The sequence below is a fragment of the Pleurodeles waltl genome, chromosome 10, assembly GCF_031143425.1.
Source record: "Pleurodeles waltl isolate 20211129_DDA chromosome 10, aPleWal1.hap1.20221129, whole genome shotgun sequence".
Taxonomy (NCBI): Eukaryota; Metazoa; Chordata; class Amphibia; order Caudata; family Salamandridae; genus Pleurodeles; species Pleurodeles waltl.
The window spans coordinates 118704122-118721699 of NC_090449.1; the positions used below are offsets into that span (position 1 = coordinate 118704122).

Here is a 17578-nt window from a genome sequence, read left to right on the forward strand (position 1 = left end):
ATAAGATTTGGCATGGTTCACACATAGACCAGAGAGATCCCCAAACAATTGGAGCATGGAGGCTAGAGGTGTGAGGTCCCTAGCAAGGCTTTGTACATATATGATCGTGCCATCTGCATACATAGAATCAGAATGTTGTTGAGACCACTGTAAGATACACCAATCAGCTGCCAACTGTCTGATACTTTTTGCTAGGGGCTCTATTGCTAATATAAAAAGTATGGGAGACAATGGGCAACCCTGCCTAGTGCCACGAAAGATGGGATCACTGGAGGAGATGTGGGGCCAGTTCGTGCCCTTTCCGTGGGATCAGTGTAAAGGAGTTTAATCTATTTAATATAGGTCTGAAGGAGGCCAAATTTAGTGAGGGTGGCAAATGTAGCCCCAACCTAAGGTGTGAAATGCCTGCTGCAGGTCAAGAGAGAGAGAGACAACCCGTGGTAAGGAAGGTATCCCTGGCCACCTCATCACCTGGTACAGATGTTTAATATTTAATGAGGTACTACGGCATGGTACAAACCCTTTCTGATCTGTGTGAATCAGGTCTGGTAACGGAAAGTAACCTAGTTGTTAACACTTTGCTTAGTATCTTGTATTCTGTCATCAGTAGGAACAGTGGCCTGTAGGAGTAGATGTCTACTGGGTCGCAGCCAGGTTTCAGCAGGGATGTCTTCTATAATCTATCCATATGTGATCGCAGGTGGGCTGTGTAGGTGGTGTAAAATTCAACAGGGAGTCTGTCCAGTCCAGGAGTTTTATTGCAGGAGAGTTTATCTATTGCATTAGGGACTTCATGGTGAGTCAGTGGGCATCTAATTCTGCCCAGCGAGGGCCTGCAATCTGGGGAAACTGCAATTCATCCAAGAAGGTGACAATGGTAGTGGGGAAGGGGGGATGGGGCCCGTAAAGTTGAGCGTATACTCCCTAAAGGCAGAGTTATTGTCTACCTGTCGTATGTAATAAACCCATGGGAGTGCGCACAGAGAGAATGGGGGTGGGGGACAGAGGTGGATGAATCATACGTGATAGTAGCACTCCTTCGTTGTCACCCTCTATGTGTATTTTCTGCAAGTATCTATTATAATCTATGACCATCATGCACTCCAAGAGCTCTGCATATTGAATGCAACATTTCTGTAGGTCATCCGCCCTGGGAAACATCATGAGCCGCTTCGTGGTCCAACACCCCCAGCTGTTTTTCAGGATGTTTAATGTCACCATGGCTGTGTGCTCCCAACATTGCTGCTATTGATGTCCCTTATATTGTCAGCTTGAACGCCTCCCATTCACTTAGGGGGGAGGATGGAGTGTCAGCGTTCTATGTGAAATAGCTGCTGATAGCAGTGACCAGTGTGTCCTTAAAGACAATGTCCTCCAGTTGAATAGAACATAGACGCCACGTAGCAAATGGGGTAGGAACCCAGCCCCAGGACAGAGTAAGCTCAAGGGGACTGTGATCTAAGAGGGTCTTCTCTAAATATGCAGAGTCCATGACATTTGCCACCATAGCTGTGGTGAAAAAAATCCTGGCAATTCGGGAGTGTAGATTGTATGGTGGTGAATAAAAGAAGTATTCTCGCAGCCACATGTTATGTTCCCTCCACGTATCTGACAAGGACCACCCTGATGCCCAATCTCTCAATGCCCTGGCTCTTTTGAATGGTGGAGCACTAGGTAAGGGAGTCTAAATGTGTGCCCATGACAGGTTATAGTCTCTTCCAAATAGCCATGGGAAGTGGGGACAGTCAGCTAGTACGGTTGGGAGATGTGAGATGAAAACATCTTGTTCTGAATTCGGGGCATATACGCTACCCAGCACTACTGGTTTGCCATCTAAGTTTCCATGTATGAACACATAACAGCCATTAACATCTACCCTTGACGACCCCATCTTGAACGGGCTACCCGCTCGCACCCCAACCGCTACCCCATTGCATAGGCCACAAAGGTTGTTACAAACAGCTGCCCCTTTCTTTTCACACATAATTTTGCAGATTCAGCAGAGAAGAGGTGTGTCTCCTGTAAGGAGCCAATATGTGCCTTGCGACTGTCTAGCTGGGATCAACCACGATGATACTTATGAGCCGAGCCAATGCCTGACATTCCATGTTAGTATTTTAAAAACATTCAGAACTGTGGACATTTATAGCACAGACAGGAATCATGTGTGTCATGACCCCCCCCCCCCACCTCCACCTCCCCCAACAATTGTATACACAATGCTTAACAGAAGTTAAACCCCCAACAGGTGAATCCCAATACTTGGTCTAGCGAGGAACATTTGTTCGGCCATAAAAGTAAACATAACCCAATGAAGCAGGAACTGTTGCAACTCCTATGGAAGAAGGCCAGTCTAGCCAAAATAACAAACAGTTTATGTCTACATGAGTGCCAACCATTAAGCACTTCTATGCACTTCCCACTGGAGTGTCCCAGGAATGAGAAGTGAAGAGAGAGAAGACAATCACACTATTGAACAGCAGAGCAATTGATATAATAAGATACGTATATTCAGAATAACAGGTTAGTCCCTATTTGCCAGCAAGGCTTTCAATTAACCACAAATAGCAGGGTCCATGATAGCCATAGGTGTGGGATCAGTTAATGATGTCTGATGTTTGGGGAGTCACAGAGGGGAAGAGAGCTCACTGGCATTGGAGTCTGAGTCTGATGCTGCACTGCTAGAGGAGCTGGTTGGGGGGAAACAGGACTGTTGTTACCTGGCTGAGGTCACTGTTGCAATGGCTGCACGGCACTCCTCCAGCATCTGTTGTGGAGAAGGAGCCACAGTGGAAGATGGTGGCCATGGAGGAGTTCCATACAGGTAGTGTTGAGGAAAGTGCCATGCAGAGCCATTCGGAATCTTGGAGAGTGGAGGCCGATGAGCATTGTGGTAGTGAGTTTCCAGCCAGTCCCATACTGACTCCAAAGTGTCAAAAAAGAGGGTTCATTGATCGTGCATGACCCTGAGACGTGCGGGGAACGGTAAGGCGTATGGCAGGCCTTTTGAGCGAAGTTGTTTCTTGGTGGCAAGAAAGGAGGATCATTGAGTTTGGACAGCCAGATAATAGTCCCGGAAGAGGGCAACAGTGGTATTGTCCATTTCTATAGGAGCATTCTCATGGGCTTTCTGCAGTACAGTGTCACGGTCCCTGTAGTTCAATATCTGGGCAACGATGGGTCGTAGAGGCAACCCCATCGGGGGACGACGTGCGGGCAGCCTGTGTGCACATTTTACAGTAAATGTGTTTGACAGAACCTGCAGGACGACCCTGGTTTTCAACCAGTTCTCATGGAACAGAGAGGCATTAGTGCCCTCTGCACCTTCAGGCATTCTAATAACACGTACATTATTTGGAAGCACCCTATCTTCAGTATCCTTAGCTATGTTGTGTAATAGGCATTTTGGGAAAAAAGTCTTTAAGCTCAGCCCCATGAGCCTTCTGCTGCAGAGTCAAGGTTTCCAGGTCTGGTTCTGCAGTTTTGTCTCTTTCAGAAAACGTACAGTGATCATTGTGGAGTATACCTAAGTCAGACACCAGGGCCCCATTGCGACTTTCTATGACAGCTCTTGAATCCATTATTTCCTGAAGGATCAAATCTAGTTTCTCTAGAGCAGGTCCTGACACTGTGGGTGGGTTATAGTCCCTGGCCATGTGGGCCAATGATCCATCAGACTGCATACTCCTTGCCTGAGAGCTGGTGCGGCCCTGTATCTAGGCTGTTCCTGTGCATGTGAGGCAACCCGTGATATCCCCATGTAGCGTGGAAGAGCAGCAAAAGAAGGGCCCTGGAGTGACATAATGTGCTGATTTGACAAGGTTCTCCAAGCAGTGATATGGCACCCACAGTCAGCTCACAGCCACTGCCACCTGGACCACTGTTCACCTCACTGACACTTGGAACACCCACCTGGGAGCAAAAGAGAAGGAGACAGTCCCTAAGGTATCTCAGGCTCAGCCTGCATTGATTTTTGGTAATGGGGGCAGTGCATGGGGTAAGGGGTGCTCCTGCTGAGAGAGACATGTACCACGCACTCCAGTGATCTGAGCAAACAGTCAGTGTGGTAGCTGCAATATGTGGATGCACTATTAGGCAGGCCAAAGTGGCACACGGTGTGGCCCCCACATGCAGGCCTCTTGGCACCAGTAGCGCTGTATTCCGGGGGGGCAAGTGGGCATTCAGGAACAATGTGGAAGAGGTCCACAGGGCTATCCAGTCAGAAAGGCATCATTAATCCAGCAGGGAGTTAGGCCAGTAGCCCGCAGGGAAATTCAGAATCCAGGCATCATAGTGACAGGCGAGGCCTGTTCCCAGACCAAAATCACAGGTTTAAGCCGAGTGCTGCAGTGGGGACAGGTTGAAGGTGCTCTCACCTCCTATGGCTTGCACATGGCTGGTGCTTTGTCGCCTCATTTTAGTTACTGCCCCCCACAAGCGGATAGGAGGTCCCTGGAGCCAGGCCACACAGCCCAGATGTAGCAATCAAAAGAGAGGAGGGGAGTGCAAAATTGGGGGTTGCGGCTTTTCCGTCATTGCCTCAGAGAGAGACGCTCTATTTGCCCTGGCTCGGCGACTGTGGGCAGACGTTAAAGCGTTCATTGGTTGGGCTGCGCAGGGAGACTGCACTACAGTTCGAAGGCCCAGGCATGGCCGCTGCTCTGCTGCCACCAGAACTTCTCCTCCCCTGCGACCAGGCAACTCTCGGGCCCCTGTCAGGTGGCCCTATCAGGACTGGCAGTGAAGGAGAAGGAGGACCCATACACTTAGTTCTGTGGTCTAAGAACCTCGCTCCGATAGTGGAAGAGAGTGGGGCAGCAACAGAATTTGTAGAGCGGGCCCCATCGCTCACTCGGCCACACAGGGTCGGCAGTGACAACTCTCCACCTCCATGCAGCTCTGCCCACCTCAGAACCCTCACATTGGGCAGCCTGGGCATAGGACAACACCCCTTTAGTAAATGGGTGTCATTCTCAGCCAGAATGGTGTCAAATGAGGGAAATTCCTGGGCACAGCTCAGGACCTCTAGAATAGTCCACCTGCCATCATAGGTGTCTGGCCATGTCACCCATGTACATGTAGAGATATATACACACAAAGACAGATTTTAAGATGTTAGGCAAGCTCATATATGTGAGTGTTTGTATATGTGTGTATATCTATATATAATACATGGCATTCTGTAATCCCTGTATTCAAAGCCCACCTCTAATGTCTTTATAATCTGAGATTTGGGTAGCACTGAGTCTCTTATTATAAAGAAACTAATCCGGAACTCATCTTAAATAACGTAATACAGTTTAGTTCTGACTGCTGCCAGAGCCACCAGCCAGGGGAAAGGCCAGGTCAAGGATCATAACTAAAGCAGCTCTTTCATGAAAGAAAACAAGAGATTGCTTTTCATTCTTCTGCTCTGTTATTGTAGCTGTACCATGATAAGCAGAAAGAGGAAATTTATAGCAACATGTTTTTTATTTGCCCTCCTAAGGTAGTTATGGAAAAAGTAAAATCTTTCTGCATATTTCCATACATTCACAGCCACTACACCTTTAAAAAACTGATTTGTATTAAACCAATTCTAATATCTTTATGCAATAAATATCAAACAGCTTTTTAGATGCGTTTAATTATGCACTGGAGGTTCTATTTTTATTTTTCATGTCTACAAACATGCTTTCTCTTTCTTATGAAAGGGCTACACACCAAGGAATTAAGGGGATTGTGGGTAAGGTAATGGTGTGACCACATATTAAAAGCAATAACGTACTTCCTGGAGTATGTAGTAAGGATGTTGCAAGTCACCTCTGAGTTCCATAATCTTATAATAGATCTTGTCATTCATCTTTGTTCCATTGTATGGTTGGGAGCTCCTCAGTGACTGGCAATATCCTTATAATGTATGAGGGGATACTTTATCCCATAAAATACCCACACCAGTTTAATTGTGGCCTAATGTGTGCTTCCCTAAAATTCACATCTAAGGACCCTTCAGATAGTCCCATTACTGGTATTTTAGACAGAGCATATAATAAAAAAAATGCACAGAGAAAATAGTGCAGATGTATGTGATAGCCCGTACCGGCGTGGGTAACTTCTGCCTTGGGCACCTCCCCTTGGCTTATTGCGTGGGTGGAAGACACCATGCCTGCATTTAATTATTTTTTTAAAATGCGATCCCTGTCCCCTTACAGTACACCATTAACAAAACAAGATCCCTGTGCTTGTCATTAAGAAAAAGGCTGGTGTTGGAGGGGTCCACTTTCTTGGCGCTCACTCACCAAAATCATCAATGTGCAATCACGCCTTCACATCCTTCAGCACTCTTTCAACATTCTAGCTGTATTTTAGACCCTCCACTACCTCTGAGAAGAATCCTGTTTATTTTTCTGGAGTTGCACACATCCTCTGCATAGAGTTACCACCTGAGCGGTTTTATATCGTCATGAGCCATATTGTAACGTCCTGCTTGGTACAACAATTACAAAAATCATGTTGGTATTTTTCCTCCTATCAGTACATACTTTAAACAGGTATTGTAAGAGGAACACACTTTAAATGTGTTATACAGCTGCCCTACTGTTCCCTGGTAGACAATTTAAATAAACGAATACAGAAAGGTCATATTAAAATGACTACAGATGATTTCATATAAGGTTCTACTTAATAATCATGTTGGGTCCTTTGCAAAATGTTAAATTGAACAGATGTCCATATCTTTTTCTTGGAAACGTAGCATCCTACCTCTGCCTCAATATCTTCTGTGTAGCCTCTTCCCCTCTCAGACCAGCGGTACTCCGTGGAGGATGGGTTCCACGAGGGAGGCCCCCACAAGCTGTTAAGGGGTCTGGCAGGCTCAGAGTGAAAGAGAAACAAAAGTTATTTTGTTTCTCTGCACTTCTGAGTCAGCCCGTGTCAGCTCAGAGTAGACTACGCACTGCAGCTGCTTTACGAGACATGTACTGATAACGGGACAGACTGAGTCCCCTCCTTCATGTGTAGAAGACTGGAGTCCCACCGAAACCACAGAGCTGCAGGGATCTTTGTTACGTCGCTGAGCCTGTTTCCCATCGTCAATCATTCTCCACCAATGCCTCATCTGTTAGGTGAAAACAAAACACTAATTGTTTTTTCTCGTAAAAGTGTGCTGACAGTGATTCACGCAACTGCAGGAGCGCTCTGTACGCGTGTGATGCCCGCTACTCCATTGTCCTGGCCGTGTTCAGCTCTGTTAAACTGCTATAGAAGCAGCATTTGTTGCTTACACTTGGTGGTGTGGTTACCACGTATTAAGGAGAGGGTTTACAGACTAAGCTTTACAAGATAAAGAAACATTTTATTCTTTCTGGATTCTTAGGTGTTAAATGAACTTTAGCGTGTGGGAGAAAGTGAAGGAAACATCTGGAACTCTGAGAGTGAACATCTTTAAGTTTACCTATGGTTTGTTCAATGCAGATCATGCACCTGTTAACTAAAGGAAACAAACAACGTACCCAAGAACCAACGGCTGCTAACAAGACATCTTCACGGTCACATGCAGTGCTGCAGGTTAAAGTGAAGCAGAAGTGCAGAGTGAAGGAGAACAATGAGGAAGCGCGGGTGGGAAGACTGTTTATGATAGACCTGGCAGGGTCTGAAAGAGCATCTCAGGTAAGTCTAAATGATAGCACGATATACATTTCTTTTGTAGGCAATGAAGTATATACATTGGGTCACTGAATGACGACCTCCAAGCTACTCACATTGCTTTTTATGGCCTGGCTTGACAGTGCAGTTGTCTCCACACAATTATGTGAGCATTACAAGAGGGGGCTTTGGCTCCACCCTCATGTTAGGAGCCAGGACTACGTGTTGTGATTTGGCAGATATTGTGTGCTTCCACAAAAAAGTGGGTGCCCTCCAGGCAGCTGCGATAATTGTGTTTATTTATCTCTGCCTGAGCTTGAACTTTCAGGGGAGCACCTACGAAATTGTAATACAGTGAAAGTATCTTAGATAACTAGATAATTTATTGTGTTTCTCTTTCTCTGGCAGCAACACAGATGGGAAGTGGGCGGCCATGAAGAATGCATTGCAGTCCCAGCCCCTACCACTTCCATTGTTATTAACTTTAAACTTCAGAGGACATATCTGTGTTTGCGACCAGTATGGTATACCCAGGGCAACACTATTATACATGGATTTTTGTGGTCTGGCTTAACAGTGCAACTGTCACTTCGATTTATGACATCAACAAAAAAAAATATTTCAGAGTACCACTTAGAGAGGGATGTAGGCTCCATTCGCATCATGGTTCCACTGAGTACACAATTAGATTGGGTTAAATATATGTGCTTTTACTGAAATTGATGGATTGCTGCAAAGCATATACTTGATAAGGGACTGGTTTGGTTATAATGGCAAGTCAATGATCATGACAATGAAACGTTAAGATAAAGGCACTGGGTCCGACTTATTTATTGTGAAAAGGATATGTTAATACCACTAGGCATTTAAGTGTTGATTTTCGATTCCTTTCTAATTTCATGACTGTGTCCGATGGTTGCCTTGTGGAAAAGCTTATGCTTAAAGCTATAGGGCTGAGTTAGTTATGGTGACAAGCTATAGGTCTGATTGGTGCGCTGGGAAATGTTAAGTTTGGTGCCATAATTCAGGTCTGCTTATTCTGAGCAACGATGACAAAGGCAATTGATTTAGCTTATTGTGAAAAGCATGTTTTAAAGTCAGTAAGACTTTAAAAGTCGGTTGTTATCACACTGTGTGGCAGGGTAGAGATGTGAATTTGGTTACACGCAATCTCACAGATTATTTTAGTAGGCAAATGTTTTGCCATTGGTGTTCCACTCTGACAAACCCTGGTGGTTTTACTGTGATAATTCTTTATAGGTCCTGTTGTGAGGGAGTGTATATTGTTTTGCAAGCTGTATTTTTCTACATACTTGTAGTTATATACCTGTATGCATGATTGTTGCCAGTTTATGTGAACTTGAATAGGCCAGTGCTGGGTAAGGCGTAAAGCCAATGGTAAAACTTAAAAGCTTCTTTGGTTTATTTGGAAAAGTCAAAGCAGATTTCATTGATTTGATCTGTTTATTATAAAATGTTATATCAAAGCCAACTGGCCTGACCTACTTATTGTGAAAACATGTTAAAGACAACAGGCTTTTAAGGGTTGGTTATTATTACACTATGCTAAAGCCTTTAGATAGGTGTTTCGTTACATGGAATTTCACAGATAACCATATTAGACAAGTGGTTTGGTCTTGTGATTCACCCAAACAAACCATGTGGATAGTAGATATGCGCTGAAATAACCTTTTTTTAGACTTTCTTTTAAGAGATAATATTTTGTTTTGCCAATTGTACTTTTGTATGAATTTGGACCTTTGTGACTGTATGCTGGATGGTTGCCTTGTAGAACGTCTACGCTAAATACAGTACACTTGGATCATGTCTCTGCACTGCCAGCCCTCTATGCACTTCATGCTCGCTTTGGGGAACTGGCAGGCCTCAGGGTGAACTGGGGCAAGTCCTGCACATTCCTGCTATGTCAGGTTGAACATGAATGCCGAAACTTACTGTATGCATGTTGTCTCCCCTGGTCCTTCGAGACTTTTTGATATCTTGTGGTAAATATCTACCACACAAACAAAGATTAGCTTAATGATAACTGTGGGAAAGCCTTTACCTCAATTCACCAATTCATGCACTTCTGGACGCGTTTACCCCTCTCACCAATGGGTAGAGTGTCAGTGGGCAAAATGTTGATCCTCCCATGACTGTTATGTTGCTTTGCGGCCCTACTAGTAGTACTGACCAAATCTTTTTTCCAAACTCTGCGTAGTCTGGAATCAGACCTAGTGTGGGAAGCAGCGCATAAGCGGGTTTCACTACCAGTTATTCAATGCCCTTTCCTTGAAGGAGGACTTGGGGTCCCAGACCTGGAGCTGTACTTCGCTGCGGCACAGCTACAATGGCCCATGTGTTGGCTAGCTGGAGACGAAACAATGGAGGGTTGTTTGGTACAGGCTGTCTTGAGGGATATGGATGTCTTGGAATGGCTTTTCTCCCCAGATAAACCAAGCAGAGGAATGGGGAAACTCCTTCGTACAGCCAAACTCACATGAACTCACTACATTCACCTTAGGCGCACACCAACCCCATACGCACCACAACTACCCCTATGGAGCCTGCCGACTTTAAAGAGACTGTTGAGGGCCCAGGATTCCACCACATGGAGTGATGCTAGACTCACCCAACTAGGCAACCTATATAGTGACGGGATCCTGCTTTCCTTTCACGGTCTGCAGGAACTATATGACATTAGGACAGGCCTCCTCCTCTCCCACACTGCTATCAGGGCAACGATTGCAGATAAATGGCCTCTGGGAACAATGGAACCTCCCATACACTTAGGTCTGCAATGCTTTCTGACACAGGGACTTGGCCGTCGGGCCATATTGAATCTCTATACAACACTGCAAAAGGGCAACAGTGGCCTATTGACCCGAAGCAAACTTAAATGGGACAATTGTCCGGGCGCAGAACTTATTCCAAACAATGGGGCATGGCCCAAGAACAGGTCAAACAAGTTTCACGTAACACACATTTAAAGTATACACAATTCAACTATATACATCAGACTTATCGCACCCCACACCGCTTACACAAAATGTTTCAAGGGGCGTCCTCCATGTGCCCTAGATGTGGCCATGTGGACACTACTTTCATACACATGGTCTGGGAGTGTCCTCCATTGTTTCGTACCTGGACTTATATAATGGAGCTGATAGCCACAGTTATCGATGCTTGAATGCCTCTAAATATGCTCCTAAGTCTACTCCGGGTTACGACACGCACCAAACACAACAAACACTATCTTAAATTAGTGGACCTCACGATGGTCCTCTACCAACGATTGATTGCTATGAACTGCAAAGCATCTCACCCACCCACAGTTGATGTTGGCTTCGGATAACCCATAAGAGGGCTTTGGCAGAAGCAGATGCCATTATGTATGACCGAAGATCCTGGGGTGGCAACAATATAGCTACGGTATCGGACCATGTGCCCTTAAATTGTGTGATAAAATGCACCCCTGCCAAGATGAATCATTCTCCCAATGGGATTACATCATAAGCAATCAGTCTCTTCCCCTGGCAATGGCCTGGCATATTATAAGGCCCCCCACGGGTATTCCAACTTCTGCCCACATAGCATACAATTAAATGGGTGCTCGTGTCCAGTTTTGCGCCCCCCCCCTCCCATTAGGTGATCAACCATTGGGCACCTTGACTCTCCTCCAGGGCTCCTATGTCCCCCTGAGTCCACATGGATATGGAACACCTGCTAAAACCACACCACTCAGACAACTCTTGTTCACGGTTGGAACACTGTTATAATGTAAAATTGTTATGTTGAATATTATGTCTATTGGCTTCTCCTCTGATTATCCGGATACACTATGCCCCTGTAAACACTATTCATAATTTACCCCTCTCCATGCATTTTTACATTCTAAATGTTATTAGTTATGCTGACATGCCAACGATAATGTATATATACATGATTGTTTATTATGAAAAGTTACGCTAATGGCAATAGGCCTGGCATATTGATTAGGAAAAGCAAATGTTAAAGTCAATAGGCATTTAAGGGTGAATTGGATTACTCTGAATTAAAACCTACAGATAGTTTCTATTTTATATATTTTTTGTTACATGCAATCTTACAGATTATTTTAGTAGGCAAGGGTTTTTGTGTTGTTCATCCCTTCTGACAAAACATAGGTACGGAAAGTTTTCACTGTGAAAATCCTTGTTTAGCCCTGTTAGGAAGGATAATAATTAGCTTTACCTACTGTAATTTTGTACACATTTGAAGTTTTATGTCAAATGGTTGCCTTGCGGGAAATCTTACACTCAGTACAAAAGTCCTGCGTTGGTTATGGTGAGAAGCCAATCTGGCCTGTGTATTATGAGTAGTTATTTCAAAGGCAGTAGTCCTGGCGGATTTATTATCAAAAGCATATGGTAAATCCAGTTGGCCTCTAACATTAGATTGTTGTCACACTAGTTACATTTTATAGAAAGATATCTGGTTACATGCAATCTTAAAGATTTTGTGCTTAATTTTTGAAAGAATGAGTGCCAGTGCCCAAAGCACTTCTCAGAAGCCTGTGTCCAGCGCTACTAAATATCAGTGTGCTGAATACCAAGACTGTATAGTCTGGAACCCTTCTCAGGCCTCTTTAATTCTCTGGCTGTTATCTCTCTCTTACAGGTTTCTGCTTTCTCCCTTGGTGATGTCTTATTCCCACTTGTTTTCCTCCTTTCTCCTTTGTGTGTTTTTCCCTCTATTGCTCTCAAGAAATATCTGATCAGGAAAAATAAGTGCTGGCGGCCCCCATCGGCAACCTATGACTCAAATTAAACACTGAGAGTGCCACAAAGAACATCACAGCCGAGCCACATGTGCCTTTCCTGAGGTCATATCTATCTTGCTTCCCTAGAACTGTATCTAAAATGGTGAATTGAAAATGGTTGTGCAACAAGACTGCCACACCAAGGATTTTGGTTGTTGCAGAAAATGAGATTGCATATTGAATATCTTTAATGCAAATCTCATATATTTCATTGTAAAACATGTGTCAAGCAGTCCCCTTTACTTGTTTAAAAATGTGCACTCTCGGCATTTTCGCTTTGCCACGCCACATTACGATCTAGGACTGTAAAAGGCTATGCCACTTTTCAAACCTCGATTCAATAAACTAAGTGCTTAATTTGAGCCGATGGTTGCTGGTGAGTATTCAACCACAGATGTATTCGACCAAAGACGTAATGCCTGTAGTAAGTCTATCATCCTGTCCTTTTCCATGGAGATCAGTCTTGCCACGTTTTTCCCTGTACCACCATTACTTTGGAATAAAATTAGAGAAGGCAGCAAACTGGATTTTTCTGGACTTATTATTTAGGACCAGAAACCTATGTTTTTGTTTGAACAAGATTGGTCAGAGTCCAATATATTTTGGTATTTCAAGCCTCCTTTGGCTCATCATTAAATACACGCCCAGTTTCTAGAAAGCGTTTTTTTCTTTGCTGTTTTCCATCAATAGAAACACCTGACTGTTCTCCCTGAAATTCGGACATTAGTGAAACTAGTGCATTGTGCTTTACACATTCACATGCTCAGTCTGACTATGACCGAAGCCCACAAGCTTGTATTAGTATTCTGTTAGTCATACCTTGACTATGCAGTGGCGGCTGCCAACAATCAAGGGTGGAGGAGCAGGGGAAAGCGAGAGGAGGACTGTAGGTGGGAGGGGAGTTTAAAAATAATTAAAAAAACATACCTGGGGCTTCCTGACGCTCTTGCTGCCGACCGCCTCCTAGACACTTCTCTCTTCCTGGGGCACAAAGCACAGGCTCCCAATCCAGACGCTGCTCTCATGCTAAAGCAAGGATGAGAACAGCTCTGGGATTGGCCAGAGTGGGCTGGTTTGATGCTCGCTCAGGCAAAGGGAGCCTATGCCATTTCTCCAGCCCAGCTGTTTAACATAGCTGGGTTAGAGAAATGTAAGTGCGCAGGTCAGTTTGGCCGGCCTACAAACTGACATTTGCACTTACAAGTTCCCACCACGCCTCCTCCCTGCCATGTCCCTGCCCTAGACTCCCATGGCTACTCCCATGGGAGGGGGCGACGCTCCTCCGCTATTACAGAGGAGCTGCACCTGTGAGCATGTGCAGTTCACATGGTATGCGCCGCCGACACAGTTTCACTTATTCAGAACAAAATGACAGCTCAAACTGAGGCCAAAATGCTATGGAGCACACACCCTCCCGGTGAAATATGTCAAGCTGATTAGGCTCATTCTTTTCACAGTGTGTACTCATGAGGAACTGGGGTTCATAACGTTGTCTTATTCAGTATTGCTGTGACATACAACTGAACACTGCACTTTAAAAAGCACAGGATTCTTTGAGAAATTAAATCAATGAATGTCCTAGACACTGTTGCTAGCATGATCCGAGGTAGAATATTGTTGATTTACACTGGCATTACAACTTTGTTCTTCTCTCTTCTTTTATCTCACCAACAGACTCAGAACAAAGGTAAAAGAATGAAAGAAGGAGCGCACATCAACCGCTCTCTGCTGGCTCTGGGGAACTGTATCACTGCCCTAAGTGAGAAGGGGGGAATTCGAGCCCATTTTGTCAACTTTAGAGACAGCAAACTGACACGTCTCTTGAAGGTATATTAGAAACATAAACTGAATGTAATGAAGTGTAGTGGCCTTTAAGAAAACTGTTTCTTTGGCTGCTTTTTATTTAACACCCTGTCCTTGTTAAGAGATTCCCCAGACAAACTTTTTGTGGTAGCGCTTGAATATTTCTTTCAACACAAAGTATCTCAAACTTCATCTGCCTTTACCATACTTCGCCTCATTATACAACGCCACCTACGTTTAAACATCTCCACCCCTAAGATTCCCCTCCCCTGACATATTTATCCTGCACGTCCAACCCCTACCCTGCTATTGAAATGGTGACCTTTAACTCCCCTGCCGGTTAACCTACAACTATTAAAATCTAAATTTCCAACAGCATAACTTTTAATTCATTGGTTCATCCAGGTGTAATTTTGTTGAAACCTCTCCCATTTTTTCCTGATTTGCCTTTGGCAACAACCCTAATCTTAAATTAAAACCATGCCAATTTATAGGCCAACTTCCGTGCACCTGCTTCAAGTGACAACGGACCACACAACCCCAACCCTGCGCACCTGAAACCAATGGAAGCAAGCCTACCATGTAGGGAAAAGCCATGCCTGGTCCTCTCATAAAATTTGGGAGGGGTGGGTGGGGGAAATTTCTTTGCCTAGCGCTCCAGCCACTGTGTCACCACAACCAAAATGGTGGCAGTAGGCATAAAATGGCAGTTTTTTTTCTTGGACTATCCTTAAGGGATTTATGTCCAAAACTAGCCCATATGTAGCCTGAACCAAACCATTATCCCAGTAACCCCAAGGGACACACCTCCATACGGTCGTCTGCCCCCAACACATTTTTACAGTTATTAAATAATCAAGATGTCCTTTGACCTGAAACAACTCTGCTTGACATTTGGCATGGTACCAGGAAAGTTGTAGTAGATAAATGGCAGGTAGCAGACCAATGTAGGATCTTCAGTAATAGTCAAACACCAAAATAATCCTGCCCTGTATAGGACCTCAGGGCACTTTACATTTCGTATTCCAGTTATTATTTTGCGTTTAAAAATGCTGTTTTGATACCATTTAATATCTATGTGTATATTTATTTATTCAATTATTTTTTTAGAAGGTGCTTATCTGTCACCTAATAGCCACTTCAACCAACTGTTTATGAGAAAGCAGAAAGGGAAGGCAAATAAAAATCGCAGGAAGCAAAGGATAAAGTCAAAGAATAAAGTGGATCTGAGTTCAGTATCATTTGAATGGACAAGAGGCCAATACGTAAAGCTTATGATGAACATGGGACTAAGGGGGTCATTCCGAGTTTGGCGGGCGGCGGTTGCCGCCCGCCAAGCGGGAACCGCCAATTGGCCGCTCCGTGGTCAGAAGACCGCAGGGGCCATTCTGACTTTCCCGCTGGGCCGGTGGGCGCCCGCCAAGGGAGCGCCCGCCGGCCCAGCGGGAAAGGGCCTGCAACACTGAAGCCGGCTCCGAATGGAGCCGGCGGTGTTGCAGGTGTGCGACGGGTGCAGTTGCACCCGTCGCGCTTTTCACTGTCTGCTAAGCAGACAGTGAAAAGCATACTGGGACCCTGTTAGGGGGCCCCTGCACTGCCCATGCCAATGGCATGGGCAGTGCAGGGGCCCCCAGGGGCCCCAGGACACCCGTTCCCGCCATCCTGTTTCTGGCGGTGAAAACCGCCAGAAACAGGCTGGCGGGAAGGGGGTTGGAATCCCCATGGCGGCGCTGCTTGCATGCGGGGCCAGCCGGGGCTAATCCGGCGGGAAACCGCCGGACCCGGTTTTCCGATCGCGGCTTTACAGCCGCGGTCGGAATGGGCAATGAAGCACCGCCAGCCTGTTGGCGGTGCTTCAGTCATTCGTGACCGCCAGGGTCAGAATGACCCCCTAAATGTGCTAACTTTCTGGTTGCAACTCTACATGCGGCCAGGAACGTATTTTTGCAATCTGAATTATGTATTAATATATTGGTTCGTAAAATAAGGAATTGTACTGAGTCGCAGACCACCCTGCCTAATCAATAATATATATGCAAGTTGCAATATGCAACTCACTACGATTGGCTACCGTCTATGTGATTGTTTATCAAAAAACAAAACTTTTTTTTTTAAGTAGCCCAACTTCCTTAAAGGAAATAGGATCACTTAAAACAAGTTTTCTTTTTTTAAACGTTTTTGGGAGAGTTGTCATGCTAGAATTAGCAGTTTAAACCTGCTCTAGCAGTTTGCAGTGGCAGACTGGGAGACATGTTTTCCTTTGTCACACTCGCAGTGGCACAATAAGTGCTGCAGCCCACGAGAGACACCTTAATTTACAAGCTATGGGAAACCCCAGTACCATATACTAGGGACTTATAAATACCAATTGGCTATAGCCCAATTATACAGAAAAGTGTTTAAAAAAGACTCAAAGACATGTGCCATGTTTTTCGTTTAAAGAAAAAATGCTTTATAGAAAATATTTTGGGGGCACTCACTATTATTAAACATCGCAATGTTTGAATCTATAAAATATAGATTTGATTATAGTTATTTGGACGTTTTGATAAAGCCAATATGTCTGCTTTATATATGTTGATGTGCTGACCCACTGAAAAAGCCAAAAGGCCCTCCGCTTTTTCTATTTTGTTGTTCGGACACTTTGACAAAGCCAGTAAGTATGCTCAAAATTATACCTTTATATTGTTAAATGATATAGTGATCTGTCCACAGCAAGGGATTGGGTGTACGTGGGGGGTGACCACTGTGCCTGGCCTTCAGTCATGCGCCGTGGGGTGGTTCCTGCATGGTGTTTACACACCCTCACTGTTCATGGTGATGAACATCTTACTTAAAGTTTAAAAAAACATAGAAATTAACTGAAAATAAAGGCCAAGAAAACGTGGGGGATCTCCGATTGCATTTTTCCCCACGCAATTTCCAATAGGAATTGTGAACAGCGCTGCAGCCAAAAGGACTGAATGGCAGTACACCAAATTTGGCAGACAGCTAGATATTTCCCAAGAAAGCATGGTTTTTGTGATTTGGGGTAAAACTGTTCAATAGTTTTTGAGAAATTAAGATATTTTAAAAAATGAATAAAGTCACGGCAGGAGTCCCGCAGGATCAGAAGAGTCCCCCCAAAATTGGACTCCCAATACACTATGAAGCCCCAGTATGTGGGCAAACCCTATACTATGCACAGCCTGCGCTCAGTGTGTAGACTGTGTGTGAAGCCCAATCCACCCAGACACACAAGCGCTATTAGGAGGGCAAGCTCCTACTATGCAAAGTCTGTTCGTGGTGTGCAGACTGTGCATAGAGCCTACTCCCTCTAGAGCATGCAACCGCTATTAGGTGATTAAGCCTATA

At 44.8% G+C, this 17578-nt stretch overlaps 1 protein-coding gene across 1 annotated transcript in view; it reads left to right on the top strand.

Annotated features, from left to right (window-relative positions):
* Positions 1-17578, top strand: part of LOC138262384 (kinesin-like protein KIF19) — a 696763-nt gene that overhangs the window by 105776 nt on the left and 573409 nt on the right. The window contains exons 5-6 of the mRNA XM_069212284.1: positions 7453-7647; positions 14096-14248. Of these exons, the coding sequence (XP_069068385.1) occupies positions 7453-7647; positions 14096-14248 (348 nt within the window). The remainder of the gene's footprint in view (positions 1-7452; positions 7648-14095; positions 14249-17578) is intronic.